Source organism: Mastomys coucha, unplaced genomic scaffold (genome assembly GCF_008632895.1).
Source record: "Mastomys coucha isolate ucsf_1 unplaced genomic scaffold, UCSF_Mcou_1 pScaffold7, whole genome shotgun sequence".
Taxonomy (NCBI): Eukaryota; Metazoa; Chordata; class Mammalia; order Rodentia; family Muridae; genus Mastomys; species Mastomys coucha.
The window spans coordinates 93,671,465-93,684,733 of record NW_022196913.1 but is presented as its reverse complement, the minus strand read 5'-3'; the positions used below and the strand labels follow the sequence as shown (position 1 = coordinate 93,684,733).

General features: G+C 41.0%; 1 protein-coding gene across 3 annotated transcripts in view; it reads right to left on the bottom strand.

Moving 5' to 3' along the window:
* The window catches only part of Col14a1 (collagen type XIV alpha 1 chain), a 224,054-nt gene that overhangs the window by 90,837 nt on the left and 119,948 nt on the right, over positions 1 to 13,269 (bottom strand). For all 3 annotated transcript variants that reach the window (XM_031359565.1, XM_031359566.1, XM_031359567.1), the window contains exons 20-23: positions 12,677 to 12,806; positions 9,669 to 9,791; positions 7,087 to 7,236; positions 3,822 to 3,938 (exon numbers count right to left, since the gene is read on the bottom strand). In XM_031359565.1, the coding sequence (XP_031215425.1) occupies positions 3,822 to 3,938; positions 7,087 to 7,236; positions 9,669 to 9,791; positions 12,677 to 12,806 (520 nt within the window). The remainder of the gene's footprint in view (positions 1 to 3,821; positions 3,939 to 7,086; positions 7,237 to 9,668; positions 9,792 to 12,676; positions 12,807 to 13,269) is intronic.

Below are 13,269 nucleotides of genomic sequence, written 5' to 3'. Positions count from 1 at the left end.
AAAAAAAAAACAAAAAAACAAGGTAACCTACCTACATTCTGGATTGTTATTGCATCAATAATGACATCACCATCTTGGTTCAAAAATGGTGTCTTGAGTGGCTGCTGAGAGCCACATGCAGAGGCTAATTCACCAAGCAAATTAACAAAGAGACACAGTATCTAGGCCTTTACAACAGGAACTCAAAGAGAAATGCTGCATCAAACCTTAGCTGCCACATCAGCTTAAAAACAGATAGAAACAGGAGGGTGAAGAGAGAGAGGGAGGGAGGGAGAGAGAGAGAGAGACAGACAGAGAGACAGAGATTAGCAAGACCAACTAAGTCTCTCACTTTGACCTCACTTGCCAGAATTAACCAAAGCCTGACTTTGGCAAATGGCTAACTGGCAAGTTTTTTTTCAGTCTTTTCCCGTATGGTCCTTGTCCTTCTGCTGATCTTTTCCCCTCTCTTAGTCATAAAAAATGTCCTAATATTTACACAAGCAGATGTCTTGTGTTTGCCAGCCTTGAATCCCATCCTTTTTTTCCTTTGGATCCAGCCTTCCCCCTCTTGGTACTTATAATCTGGACAGCATTAAATACCACCCTGCTGCTCCTGGCCATTGCCACCAGACACAGGGAAATTAACCGGGTCCAACCAGTCTGTTTATTTCATTCCTGTGCACTCAATGACAGATTTAGAGGTCTGTGATCAAACCAGACCAACATGACTCAGTTTCTGGACTTCTGCTGGAAATATTGAGAAAGAAACTTCTCTTTTCACCCACGAAGCCAGAAACTGGAGGGACGTCACTCTGAATCTGACTGGAGCCCCATCATAGAGCCTGACCGAGTATGAAAAGCAGAATGGAAGGAAGGAGCAAGACTCCATCTCAAGAACTCTGTTCAAACTCCTGGATCCAGAGGTGCCTGAAGTTGGGCACGGGTAAGCCTCTCAATGTATAAGCCAATAACTGATTCTTTTGCTTAACTCCCTTTATTCATGTTTCTATAAGTGTAATAAACAAGTTTGGATGGTGCAGCCTGGATCGTTTGCTTATAAATGTGTAGGTAATTGTCACAGTTAATAATTTCAAATGAGGTAACTTTTGGCAAAACTGAAGATCAGAGAAGAAAGATGATGAGAATCAGAGGTTACAGCGGGGACATGTCCACTAACTTCACATCAGAATAAAGGTGGATATGGTCAGTCTATGGGGAATATATGAGGGAAAAATTATATTTACTCACCCAACAATAGAAATTTGACTGAGGCATTCAGCAGTACGTCAACCTATCTAACTTTTGTATAACACAAGGAAGAATCAAGGCCCATTTACTGCCTGATAGCTCCTTTGGCTGGTGGCAAGGGAGAGAGAGAGATCTGCAGAGGCAGAAGAGGCAGAAGAATGTAGCCAGAGAAGTATGTCACGTGGCTCTCATCCTCCCACTGGAATGATGGGCATCTTACCATCAGAACTTACCAATGAATCAGAGCAGCAATCACATTTCTCTGTAAGGTGAAGGAGCCCCACTCCACTCTTCTCCCTCTGAAGAAGCAGCCCAAGCCTTTGAACTAAATTCTATCAGTTAAAATACCAGAAATGTCCCAGAGACCTGGGCTGTGAGAAGCTCCCAGATCACCAACCCACCTTCAAAAATGTTAATCCAGAATTGCTCCTGTCTAAAGGAAATGCAGGGACAAAGTGTGGAGCAGAGACTGAAGGAAAGTCCATTCAGAGACTGCCTCACCTAGGGATCCATCCCATCTACAGACACCAAACCCAGACATTATTGCTAATGCCAAGAAGTGCTTGCTGACAGGAGCCTGGTATAGCTGTCTCCTGAGAGGCTCTGACAGAGCCTGAACAATACAAAGGCAGATGGTTGCAGCCAACCATCAGACTGAGCACGAAGACACCAGTGGAAGAGTTAGGGGAAGGACTGAAGGAGCTGAAGGGGATTGCAAACCCATAGGAAGAACAACAATATCAAATAACCGGACCTCCCAGAGCTCCCAGGACTAAACCACCAACCAAAGAGTACACATGAAAGGACCCATATATAGTAGATGATTGTCTTATCTGGCATCAATGGAAGGGGAGGCCCTTGGTCCTGTGTAAGCTTGATGCCCCAGTGTAGGGCAATGCTAGGGCAGTGAGGCGGGAGTGGATGGGTGGATGGGTAGGGGAGCTCCCTCATAGAAGCAGGAGGGGGGGAATGGAATAGGAAGTTTGCAGAGGGGAAACTGGGAAGTGGGATAACATTTGAAATGTAAATAAATAAAAAACAATAAAATAAATAAATAAATAAAAACACCAAAAAATAAAAATAAATAAATAATAAAATAAAATATCAGAAATGCTTTTCCACAGCTCCTCCCACATCTCCCTGGCCAAACTTTCCTTTCAGCAGCTCTAGATTAGAATCTGTTGCTAATGAACACGGTCGGATGAGAGACAACAGAGTTCATTCAGCTCCGGAGTCCCTCAGCTACAAACGTTGATGGGAAGTAAATGAAACAACACTCCTGTCCATTCTCTTCAAGACGATAGCGATTCAGTTTGAAAAGCTTCTTGCAGCCTGAAGGTAATTCTGAGGGAGTGTGAAAGACCTACACCCTTTGATTCATTCTGTAGCCACCAAAGGTCTCGGGTTAGGAAAGAACTCGCTGTGGTTTGGGACTAGAGATCAACAGTTATACACACTAATCATGTCTTCTGATAAAGCATCCCAGTGCGTCTCTGCATAGATATTGTGCTAAAAATCTTGAATAAAAATACCTCTAAATAGTAGTTCCATTGATTACACTGATTTTCATACATACTGTTGTCAACCCAAATGGTTAAATGTTTTTCCAAAACAGAGTAACTCATACTTTCTTCATAGGTTCTTAAAACATATATAAGGGTCAAATTATTGCAGGACAGTCTGGGAGTGTGATCATTAAGCTTAGTATCTTTAAGCCTAACAAATGCCAGTAAATATTAACCCTTCTATATTAAGTATTATCATAGATATGAAATATAACTCAAATTCTGTCACTGCTGGTCTACTCATAGTAAGCATATCTTTCATCTCTTTTAGCTTAAACACCCATAACTCATATTTCACACAACCATGAAACATATATCTTTTTTAATATTTTTCTTGTCTTTACTGTTCATTCTATTTTGAACTCCTATTTATGTCAGACCAAACCCCAACAGATATGGATACAAGATGCCTCCTCCTGAGTAAGAATGTGTTCACAAGTTGCTACCAAGACAGAGAAACACACAGAAAAACATGCTGTTTGAAGCTGGTCACCATGGAGTGGATGACACAGTGCTGGCACCATGCAATTTGAGTGTATGCTAGTACTGGTTATTTGGTTCCTTAGACCAACAGCAGACTGCATTGTTTAGGAGCTTGCTGGGTGCAAAGCATTGATAGATAAGCTTCTACATGCATTTTCTCAGCATATACCTCATAAAACCGTAGTAAGCAATGCTATGGTTACATCTGCATGCCTTTAATCCCAGCACTTGGGAGGCAGAGGCAGGCAGATTTCTGAGTTCAAGGCCAGCCTGGTCTACAGAGTGAGTTCCAGGACACCCAGGGCTACACAGAAAAACCTTATCTCGAAAAACAAAAACAACAAAAACAAACAAACAAACAAACAAACAAACAAAAACAAATGGGGAAAGGTCATGGGTTACGTTTAGTAAGTCTGATGTCACATGCTGCCCTTCTGAGCCCCGAACATTACAGCTTGCAGACGACGGCCCTAGTCTAATGCGACTTTCCAAGATGATTTGCATAGAAGCAGGCATGCACGAACTTCACAAAATTGTACTTACCCTGAAGGGATTCTAGAACTATCCTGTAGGCTGTGGCATGGCGATGTATTTGCCAACGAGCACACAAGCTTGTCATTTCAACCTGATTGGCTTGGAGATCTGTCACACCCAAGAACACTGTAACAAAACAGAAACAAAACCATGTCACACTACGTACAATGCCACAAATTGTACCCAGTTCTGAAAGTAATTTACGGTAAAATTTTCATTTGGAGCTTTAAACTAAGAAATAGGAAACTTACCAACTCACAAAAAGCTGAAGAATAGAAGATATGCCCTCTATGTCTTAAATAAATGTGTACAAAACAAGACCCATGAAGCAGGCTGTCTCATGTTTACAAATGAAAAGGACACACACATTCATAGGAACAGGGTACAATGCAATGAGTAATAAAGGAATGGGTGATATATAAGTAATGAAGGAATGGGCGATATGTAAGTTGCTTCTTCATGATGTGTGCCTTCATCTGTTCCACAATGACCATGCAATAGAGAGTAATACAGTATGGACTTACAGGTGAATAACAACAGCCACGATGTAATCAAAGGGAAGAACTGGGTAGACATGGGCATATTATACAAACAAAACTGGCTTCACAAAGACTGGTCTCATAGCACTGTGTGAAAGGTTTAGTGACATTTTCCCCTTTGTGTCAGGTTATCATCTCAAGGTCTTCTAGGCTCATGCACTTTGTTTCAAAAGACAGGATTCATGATTTTAAATGGCAAAACATATCCCATTGTGATTTCATAAAATTAGAAGAAAGGGTTAGCTCCCAGGTTAGCCGGGGACAGTGGGAAGACTAGAAGATGAGGGAAGAGCTCCTTTGCTATTCTGAGTAACTGAGAAAGGAATGAAGCCAAGTATCCTATCACATAATAGGACTATCACACAGTAGGACTATCACACAGTGGGCCTGCTATAGCTTATAACAATGCACTGCAGGTTTTTTTGTTTTGTTTTGTTTTGTTTACAAATCCACAAAAAGGACTTTTAATAAAAGCAGCTGACAAAAGAACTATCAATAACATGGTAAAACAGACATGTCTGTTCACACTATTCTGTGGTAGGAGTCTGACATAGAACCATAGGAAAATGCTTTTATTCTTATTTCTTGAACTTTGTAAAAAATAAACAAACAGGAAAAAGACTTATAGTCTATTTGTTTTAATTCTTACTAAAATAAACAAAAGAACCAAAATGAAATATAAGCATTTTAAAAAAGTCAAAGTTCATTTTAATAAAGCCATGAACTTGAAAACTTACTTTAAGCTACAAAGCTGGGTAAGGAATAGTTTGTTCTTCAAAAGCATCTCATCTGGTCTCAGTTAACGACTTAATCCTAAATCTAGGACCTCAGAAAGCACAGGAGCACTGCAAACTGCTCAGGCTCTGAACAGATCGCAAGGTCCTGCACTGCAGGCTTTAAAACCAAAAGGACAGCAGATTCTGAATAGTCTCACCACACATACACACACACACACACACACACACACACACACACATTATCCTAATTAGATCTTGTCATGATGGATGCATGTATTAAATACCCACAGCATACCTTATAAATATGGGTAGTGATAAAAATAGTCAATGAAAATAAAAACAAAAAATACAATTGAATAAGAATGAGCCTATTTTGAAATTAATTTGTAGAGTTTGCACATGTGAGAGAAACTACTTGGGTTTCTTCAGCTTACAATTCTGATCTACCTGGAGAATCATTTTTGGGGAACGAATGGAAAGCTTCCTTCAGGACAATATAAATGTAAGCATTAGGTGTTTATCATTTAGATTCAAAAGCAGAAAATTTACATCTCTTTTCCCAAATATCCTCTCCCTTCCGTATGATTTTTCTTTTATGTCACCCTCTCTTAGTTAACTCATAAAATGAAATTACTTCATAATTATGGTTTTCAAGATAGTAAACTAATCTTTCCTAATCATAATTTACATCTTTATATTGTTCCTCTCTGGTGGAGCAGAGGGGGAAGACTCATTTCCCAACGCCAACTGAAATACTCCCTACCCCACACAAGAAAGGGAAATCAATAATTATAACAACCGTGCTAAAATTGTTTTTAGACAATCATGTTTAAATTATGTTTCATTGTGTGAGGGCGTATTTTACACGAGAGAAAGCGAACAAGCAACAACTGTTTAACTGCTACTTAGTGGGTAAGAGTATAAAACAATTTAATGTTCTCTGTTTTCAAAAATATGTTTGGAATGTTCAGCATTCTTACTAATGGTGAGAAGAAGAAAAGAAAAGAAAAAAGAAATATAGAGTGAGAAAAGGAGTACACAAAACTATGCCGATAAAAATGAGTCCAGAGACACTGCAAATGGTAGAGACATAAACCAGAAGGGTAGAGACAGAGAAGGGAGGGATGCTGAGCACAGAGGCTCCAAGGAGGAGCTGAAAGGTGCTGTCACAGCCCAGCAGAGGAGCGTACTTAGCTACTTAGCTTACTTAGCATTGACCGTGCTAGTACCCAAAACAGTGTCACCTCAGTAGTCAAGAGCACAGGACCATAGGCAAAAGGCACCCTGGAGTCCTCAAATACAGAGAACACATCTGGGGGCGGGGGGCTGTGTGTATAAGTTCATGGTTGTTTTATTTTGTTTTGTTTTGTTTTTGCTTCCCGGGAGCTGGTATTAAAGATGTGTGCCACCACGCCTGACTTTGTTCCATTTCTTATTTTTTGTTTGTTTTGCGGTTTTAAAGATAGGATCTTTTTATGTAGCCCTGATTCTCCTACATCAGCCTTCTAAATGATGAGGTATCACCATACCCAATGAGGGAAAAATCAATGATGTGTGACTTGGTTTTGTGTGTGTGTGTGTGTGTGTGTGTGTGTGTGTGTGTGTGTGTGTGTGTGATGAGTAGCAGTACTTTGAGAGAAGGCAAACTTCTCCTTGGCCCAGCTTTAACTAGCATTGGCCATGTCAGACTATTGGCTATTTGGAAAAATTCACCTAATTTGAAAAGTGCCAACAGACTTTCCAGAAGGAAATCCTATTCGCAGCCATCAAGTGGATCAGAAAAGCAGCTGCTGGCATCTGCCTGCCAACTAGGACTCTGGACATCCCTGAGAAACTACCACACCTTTCTCTCCACAGGATGCCATCCAGAAAGAGTAATGCAGAGGGAAGAAAAGCCAGTGGTTGCACTGAAAACGGGCAGTGAGAGACAAGTCACAGGGGGAACCAAGCACAAAGCCACTAATGGGGCTGCAGCAAGCAGACATCAATTGGGCTTACGCGTTTGCACGAGGCCGGTCAGAGCGTCACTGAAGCCCGCCTCCTGGGAAGCAAAGATCTTCACATTGTAGTCCATTCCACTGAGGAGATTTGTCATGACAATGGTGTTGATGTCAGCACCCACGAAAGTTTCCAGAGTTTGACCAGGGACTAAAAGAGACAGAGTATACACTACAGTCACAACGTGCATGGGCTCTTACAGACTATTGTGCCCAACCAACCCTTGACTGTTACTCAGGTTTACCCCGGCAGGCAAACAATTAGGTTGAGGCTAGAACCTATTCTCATCTGTCTCTAAAACCTATATGTTAGTCCTTCCTCTGGTAGTGTTTTATTCCTTGTATGTAGTCAAAATGTTGATGCGTTTCCCTATCCACCCAGCACCTTATTCTGACTTGTATATTATCAGAAGCAGTCAGCACTTGCCTAGTTGAAGACACAATTCCTGACTGCCTCTGCTTACATAGCTGCTTTGTCCCTAGCACATGTCAAGGACAGAAAGTTCTATCCTGGACACCAGACCACACCTTATCATAGGAGATCTTGGTAGATATCACCACTGGAGCACCATCTATTCCTATGCCATGGCCTAAGCTCTGCTGGATTTTGAGGCCATTATGTCTTCCAGTGCATTCAACCTGCCGGAGTCTTAAGTGTCAAGTACAGTCTGCGCTGAGTCCTATTCTGCCTTTTTCCTGCTGTCTTTTCTTCTCCGTGTCTACTCTTTAAGAGCTTTGAGTCAGTGATAATTTCTAAGCACTCATACCTTTCCTCCAGGAACCCCATTCTAGCAGCAAGTTTACATGTTTTCATGAGTTGTAACAGTAGCTATTTTCCTATGCTACAAAAAGCTAACACAAGTGATCACATGTAGCTGCCTCTCCAGGACAACTGCACTAGTACTGACATCCTGGACACTGACGGACATTTATTCTAAGGTAGGAAAGTACTACTGAGTTGAACAATAGTTACCAGTATCTACTAGATGGAAAGTTCCATGCCCCAATGTGTGACAGTCAAACCTATCTCTACTGAGGGCAAACTGTAGCAATTGAAAATCACAAGTTTAATATAAAAAAGAGATTTTAGTACTCAGAAAACATGATAGATATTTTTATAGGATCTAGAACACGCTGTGTAAGTGCATGTACACTTTAGACCTGTGGCAAACAGATAAAAGAAAGAAAATCTGGATTAATCTGAAAAAATGAGTGTGGAGCAGGCCTTGGTCTTTGCCTACTATTTTATTTTCATGGTTCCTAAGGACATTTTTCTGGAGAGACTTGAAGTGGGGCTACTGTAATCACATGGGCTGGATGACAACAGGACCTGGATAGGTTGCAGGAGAGGAAGAATGAAGGCTTGAATAAGAGCGATAGCAATGCCCTACAAGACAGACTGTAGCCATTCAAGTTTTTGAGAGAGAGAAAGTAATTTTTTCACAGCCCCTAAAATATCTTTTAACCTTTTTTCCCACCAAATTAAGAACAGCTGGAGGAGCCCTTTCTGATGAACAGCCAGAGTCTAAGTCGGGTCTAGAAAACTGAAAAGATCTGCATATTCTCCTGTTTAAAATGTCACAGGGTGTGAAGGTTAGAGGGAGGAATCGCAGTAGGTACTGCTGCCCAAGTGCCCCTCCACAGCCTTTTGCCTGGGGTAAAAGCTCTCCCTATTTGAACTGTTCATCTGCCTTTAAATTATAATAATGTGGGGAACACACATTGGGAGGCCCAAAGGGAGTGGGAAAGGGAAGATGAGCATAGATATAATCAAGATACATTGCATACATGTATAAAGGAATAAATTGTCAGGGAATAAAGACATTTAAGTATACAGTGATTGGGAGGTAGAAGAGAGAGAGTATCTCATGAAGAAGTTTTTTTTACTTTGCTTAGTTTTACCCCACAGTATACTTTCTTAAATGAGGAGAAAGAAAAGTTTGTCGATAGAATTTGTCCAACTTATCTAAGAAGAAACAGAAGAAAAAAATTAAAAGTAGGAATTTTAAGTGTCTAGAGCTTTACACATCCATTGAGCTATGACCTCCCCTTACTCCCATGGAATCCAGCTTTCCTTAGACTTGTTCCCTGTCTGGGATGAGATTAGGTCAAGCAAATGTACACTCAGTAGATAACCTATTCTTTCATTGGTGTTCATATAGTTTTCTATATGAAATCATCATTTTGCCCTTCTAATTATTTCTACCCAACATGGACTGTACTAAAAAGCCCTTCTCAAAAAAAAAAAAAAAAAAAAAAAAAAAAAAAAAAAAAAAAAAAAAAAAAAAAAAGCAACTCTGAGTGGTCTAATATATAAAGCCTAACACTGACAGAAATAATGCCAAAACTGATCTTAAGATATGCTTGGCATCAGTGACATGGCGCCACAGATTTTCCATCAAGCCTGGCCAGTTGAGTTTGACACTTGGAACCCAGACGATGGAAAGAGAGAACAGACTCTTCTAAGCTACTCTCTACCCTCCAACCCTCTACCTCCCAGAACTTGCATGTTCTGACAAAGGAATGTGTGTTTGTTTGTGCACTCATGCATGCTTGGAATCTTGGGTTCTGAGAAGGACTTACCACTCACAGGTTTGTAGACAATCCTATAGCCCTTCACAGGGCCAGAGGGTGGGTCCCACGTAATGCGCAACCGGTTGTACCATTCTTCTGAGACCCTTAAGTTCTGAGGACCAGAGGATGGTACTGTGCAGACAGAAGAGGGAAAATAAGAGGTTCAGTATAGTTTCCTTTTGGTTATTTCCCCACAAAGCTAAACACATTTTCAAGTGAAGCATCAATAAAGTTCACAGTGGGGTCAGTGAGTGTTTTAAACATACAAGTGTGAAAAGTTGCTCTTGTGATGAATGAGTTTTATCTGAAATCCAGAGATTCATTCAAAGTATGATGGGTCTCTTTTCAATTAATTTTAACCAAAAGTAAAATTGAATGATACTTATTAAAAACTGCTATCTTTGCATCAATGTGATCCACATACATCAAAACACACATGTCGAGGATGCTACTCACACAATGTGACTGGTGATTATCACTGGGAGTGAGAGTGTGCGTCATTAGATACTCTCTTCTACCTTCAAATCTGTGTACTCGTGCCTTTATCCCCTAACAATATTATACATGTATGGAATGTGTCTTGATTATATCTACACCCAACTCCCTTTTCCCACTCTCTTTGAGTCTCCCAATGTGTGTTCCCTACATTATTATAATTTAAAAGCAGGTGAACAGTTCAAATAGGGAACGCTTTTACCCCAGGCTGTGGAGGGGCACTTGGGCAGCACTACCCAATGCAATTCCTCCCTCTAATCTTCACACTCCAGTGGGAGTTTAAGCAGAAAAGTATGCATTATAAATATCTTTTCAGTTTTCTAGACCTGACCTTCATAATTCTGGCTGTTCAGCAGATAGGTCTCTTCCAGCTATTCTTAATTTGGCAGGAAAAAAAAAACAGATAAAAGGTATTTTAGGAGCCATAAAAAAAATGCTTTTTTCCCCTCAAAAAAATCTACTTCCTTCTTTATTTAGACTTACATGAAAACCCACATACAGGAGTAAATTACAAAACTTAGTAACACTGCTCTGATCATTATCCCATATAACTATTTGTTATGTATTTGTTATGATGGATTAAAATGGGCACAGATTTTTTTTATATCCTCTTTCCATTACGAACTGGAAGCCATCAGTCTCTGTTTGAATCTGGCTCTGTTTGATTCTTTGGCTATGTTAGCTACAGACTATGTGGCAGTGGTAGCTCTTGGAAATTATCCTCTTGCAATGCATGATCCCCCATGTGATAAATACACAGAGCCTCTGGAGTGAGAGGAGAGTCAGCTGTGCCTTGTAGCTGTCCTCACCAAGATGACAGGCAGAGTAAAATTGACTTGGAGTTTTCAGACCAACCCAGCTACAATGTGAATACCAACAGGTAATGATAATTTATATCACTTATATGGGGATCTGCCAAGCCCTCATTTCTTGGCCCATCATGTTAGAAAACAGAATAAGTATAGTCACTGTTTGAAATGTTCCTATCACCACTAAATTCTAGGGTAGTCTTTATGTAAGAATAGATATTAGTAATAGCAAAAGAGACATGTAAGAGTTAAATGTGCTGACACCTCATTTAACTATGACCAATGCATCTTAAATGTCTTAGGATGACTCCTTGGAACCACATAGTATTGTCAGAGGTTGGCATACAAACCTAAATTAGTAGATAGGCTCCCAAGACTCAGAATTTCGAAACAATGCAAGAAAATAAACCTTCCCTATTTAAAATTTTTATTCTTCTCTTTTATATTACATCCAAACTACATACAGCTTCCCCTCCCTTCCCTCTCCCCAGTCTCTCCCAACCACCTCCTCTCCCCTCCAGATCCACACCTACTTGCCTCCCCTCAGACAAGACCAGGCCTCCAAGGGACATCAACCAAACATGACATTACAAATGTAAGACCAAGCATATACCATTACATCAAGGCTGGACAAGGCAACTACAAGGCAAGTAGACAGATCACGATCCAAAGAGTAAGCAAAAAAGTCAGAGACAGCCCCCACTTCGACTGTTAGGAATCCAACAAGAACACCAAGCTACTCAGCCATAACATATATACAGAAGTCCTAGGTCAGACTCCTACTGGTTCCCTGATCTCTGGGCTCCAGAGTTCCGGTCAGTTGATTGGGTGGGCTTTGTTCTTGTGGTGTCTCTGATCCCTCTGGTTCCTCCAATCCTTCCTCCCCATCTTCCATAGGACTCCCTGAGCTCCACCTTGTCTGGCTGTGGGACTCTGCATCTGTACCCACTAGTTACTCTCTGGTCTCTCTGATGACAATTATGCTACACTCTGGTCCCAGAACACTCTGCAAGCAGGACAAACTGGATGAACCTTCCCTCTTTTTAGTTGATTGTCTCAATTAGTGTGTTACAACAACAACAAACTGACTGACTGACTAACAAAGCCACAGAGGTTGCAGGGGGGTAGGAATGTGAGCAAGACCACACTACAAAGGGTATTGCTAGCATGAGACAGGTTTGGGAGGTATCATTGCTTTCTACTTTCTACTCTAGTGGTGATGATTATGCGAATCCATACATGTGTTAAAACTCACAAAACTGTAATAAAAAGAAAGCACATTTGCTATCTGCTTATTTAAAAACATAAAACTAGACCTATGAAAGGAAAAAAAGAAGAAAAACAAAGAAGTAGAAGAAGAAGAGAAGCAAGAGGAGGAGAAGGAAAAGAAGAACAGAGAGTGTCAGATTGCTGTGGTCTCATGAAATGTGGAGAAAGATCGAGACCATGAGGACTCCACCTTGGCAAGTCACCAGGATGTGTGATGCATCACAAGTTGAATCTGAAGTCTCAGCTCTGCTCTGTGCTTCCCCTTTCAAAGAGAATAAAACTGTACCCTCCTGACGCTAAACAGCTTGCCCAAACTGCACTGCACATGGCTCCACACCCACACACAAGATTCTGGCAGATTTTCTGGTCCTAATCATTGCACTGTACTTTACCCATCATAGATGATGGATCGACAAGTGTCAAAGGAGACAAAGATTCACTTACGAGTCTTCCCAGGAGCAGAGACGCTGACGCCTTCTCCAACGGTGTAGATGGGGGTCACTGTGACTTTATATTCAGTGTCTGGAAGTAGAGTCTTCAGAAGGAGACTGTTCTGCACTCCGGGCACCATAACCTGAGCAGAGAGGCAAATACGATGCCTGCGTGAGACTCCTACTCCCACTGGCCTCTTAAAGGCGTGTGACTAGAGACATGTTGAAAGCATCAGAAGTGAGCTAGAGAAGGGCAAAGCTCGTGCAAAAGCATCTCTCCCTGCCGTATCCCTCACAGAAACTTTAGTTTATAAGCACCAAATAGGATTAACCATCTCCTCTCGATATTGTCTCAGCCTTCCTGGAGAAGACAGAATGACCATCTGTCAAGCCAGCAGGTGTTTATGTTTAAAGAGTTCATTCTCCAACCCAGACTGTTACTTATCAGATCTGAAATGACTTGAGCATCCTCTTGCAAATCCAGCCTCTCCTATTTTCCTTCCTCAGTGATAACCTGACCCCAACATTTTATTCTTTCAATTAGAAAGGATGGCCATCCAAGAGTAACAGAACAAAGCATCGTAAGCCAAGGTTTTTTTTTTTTTT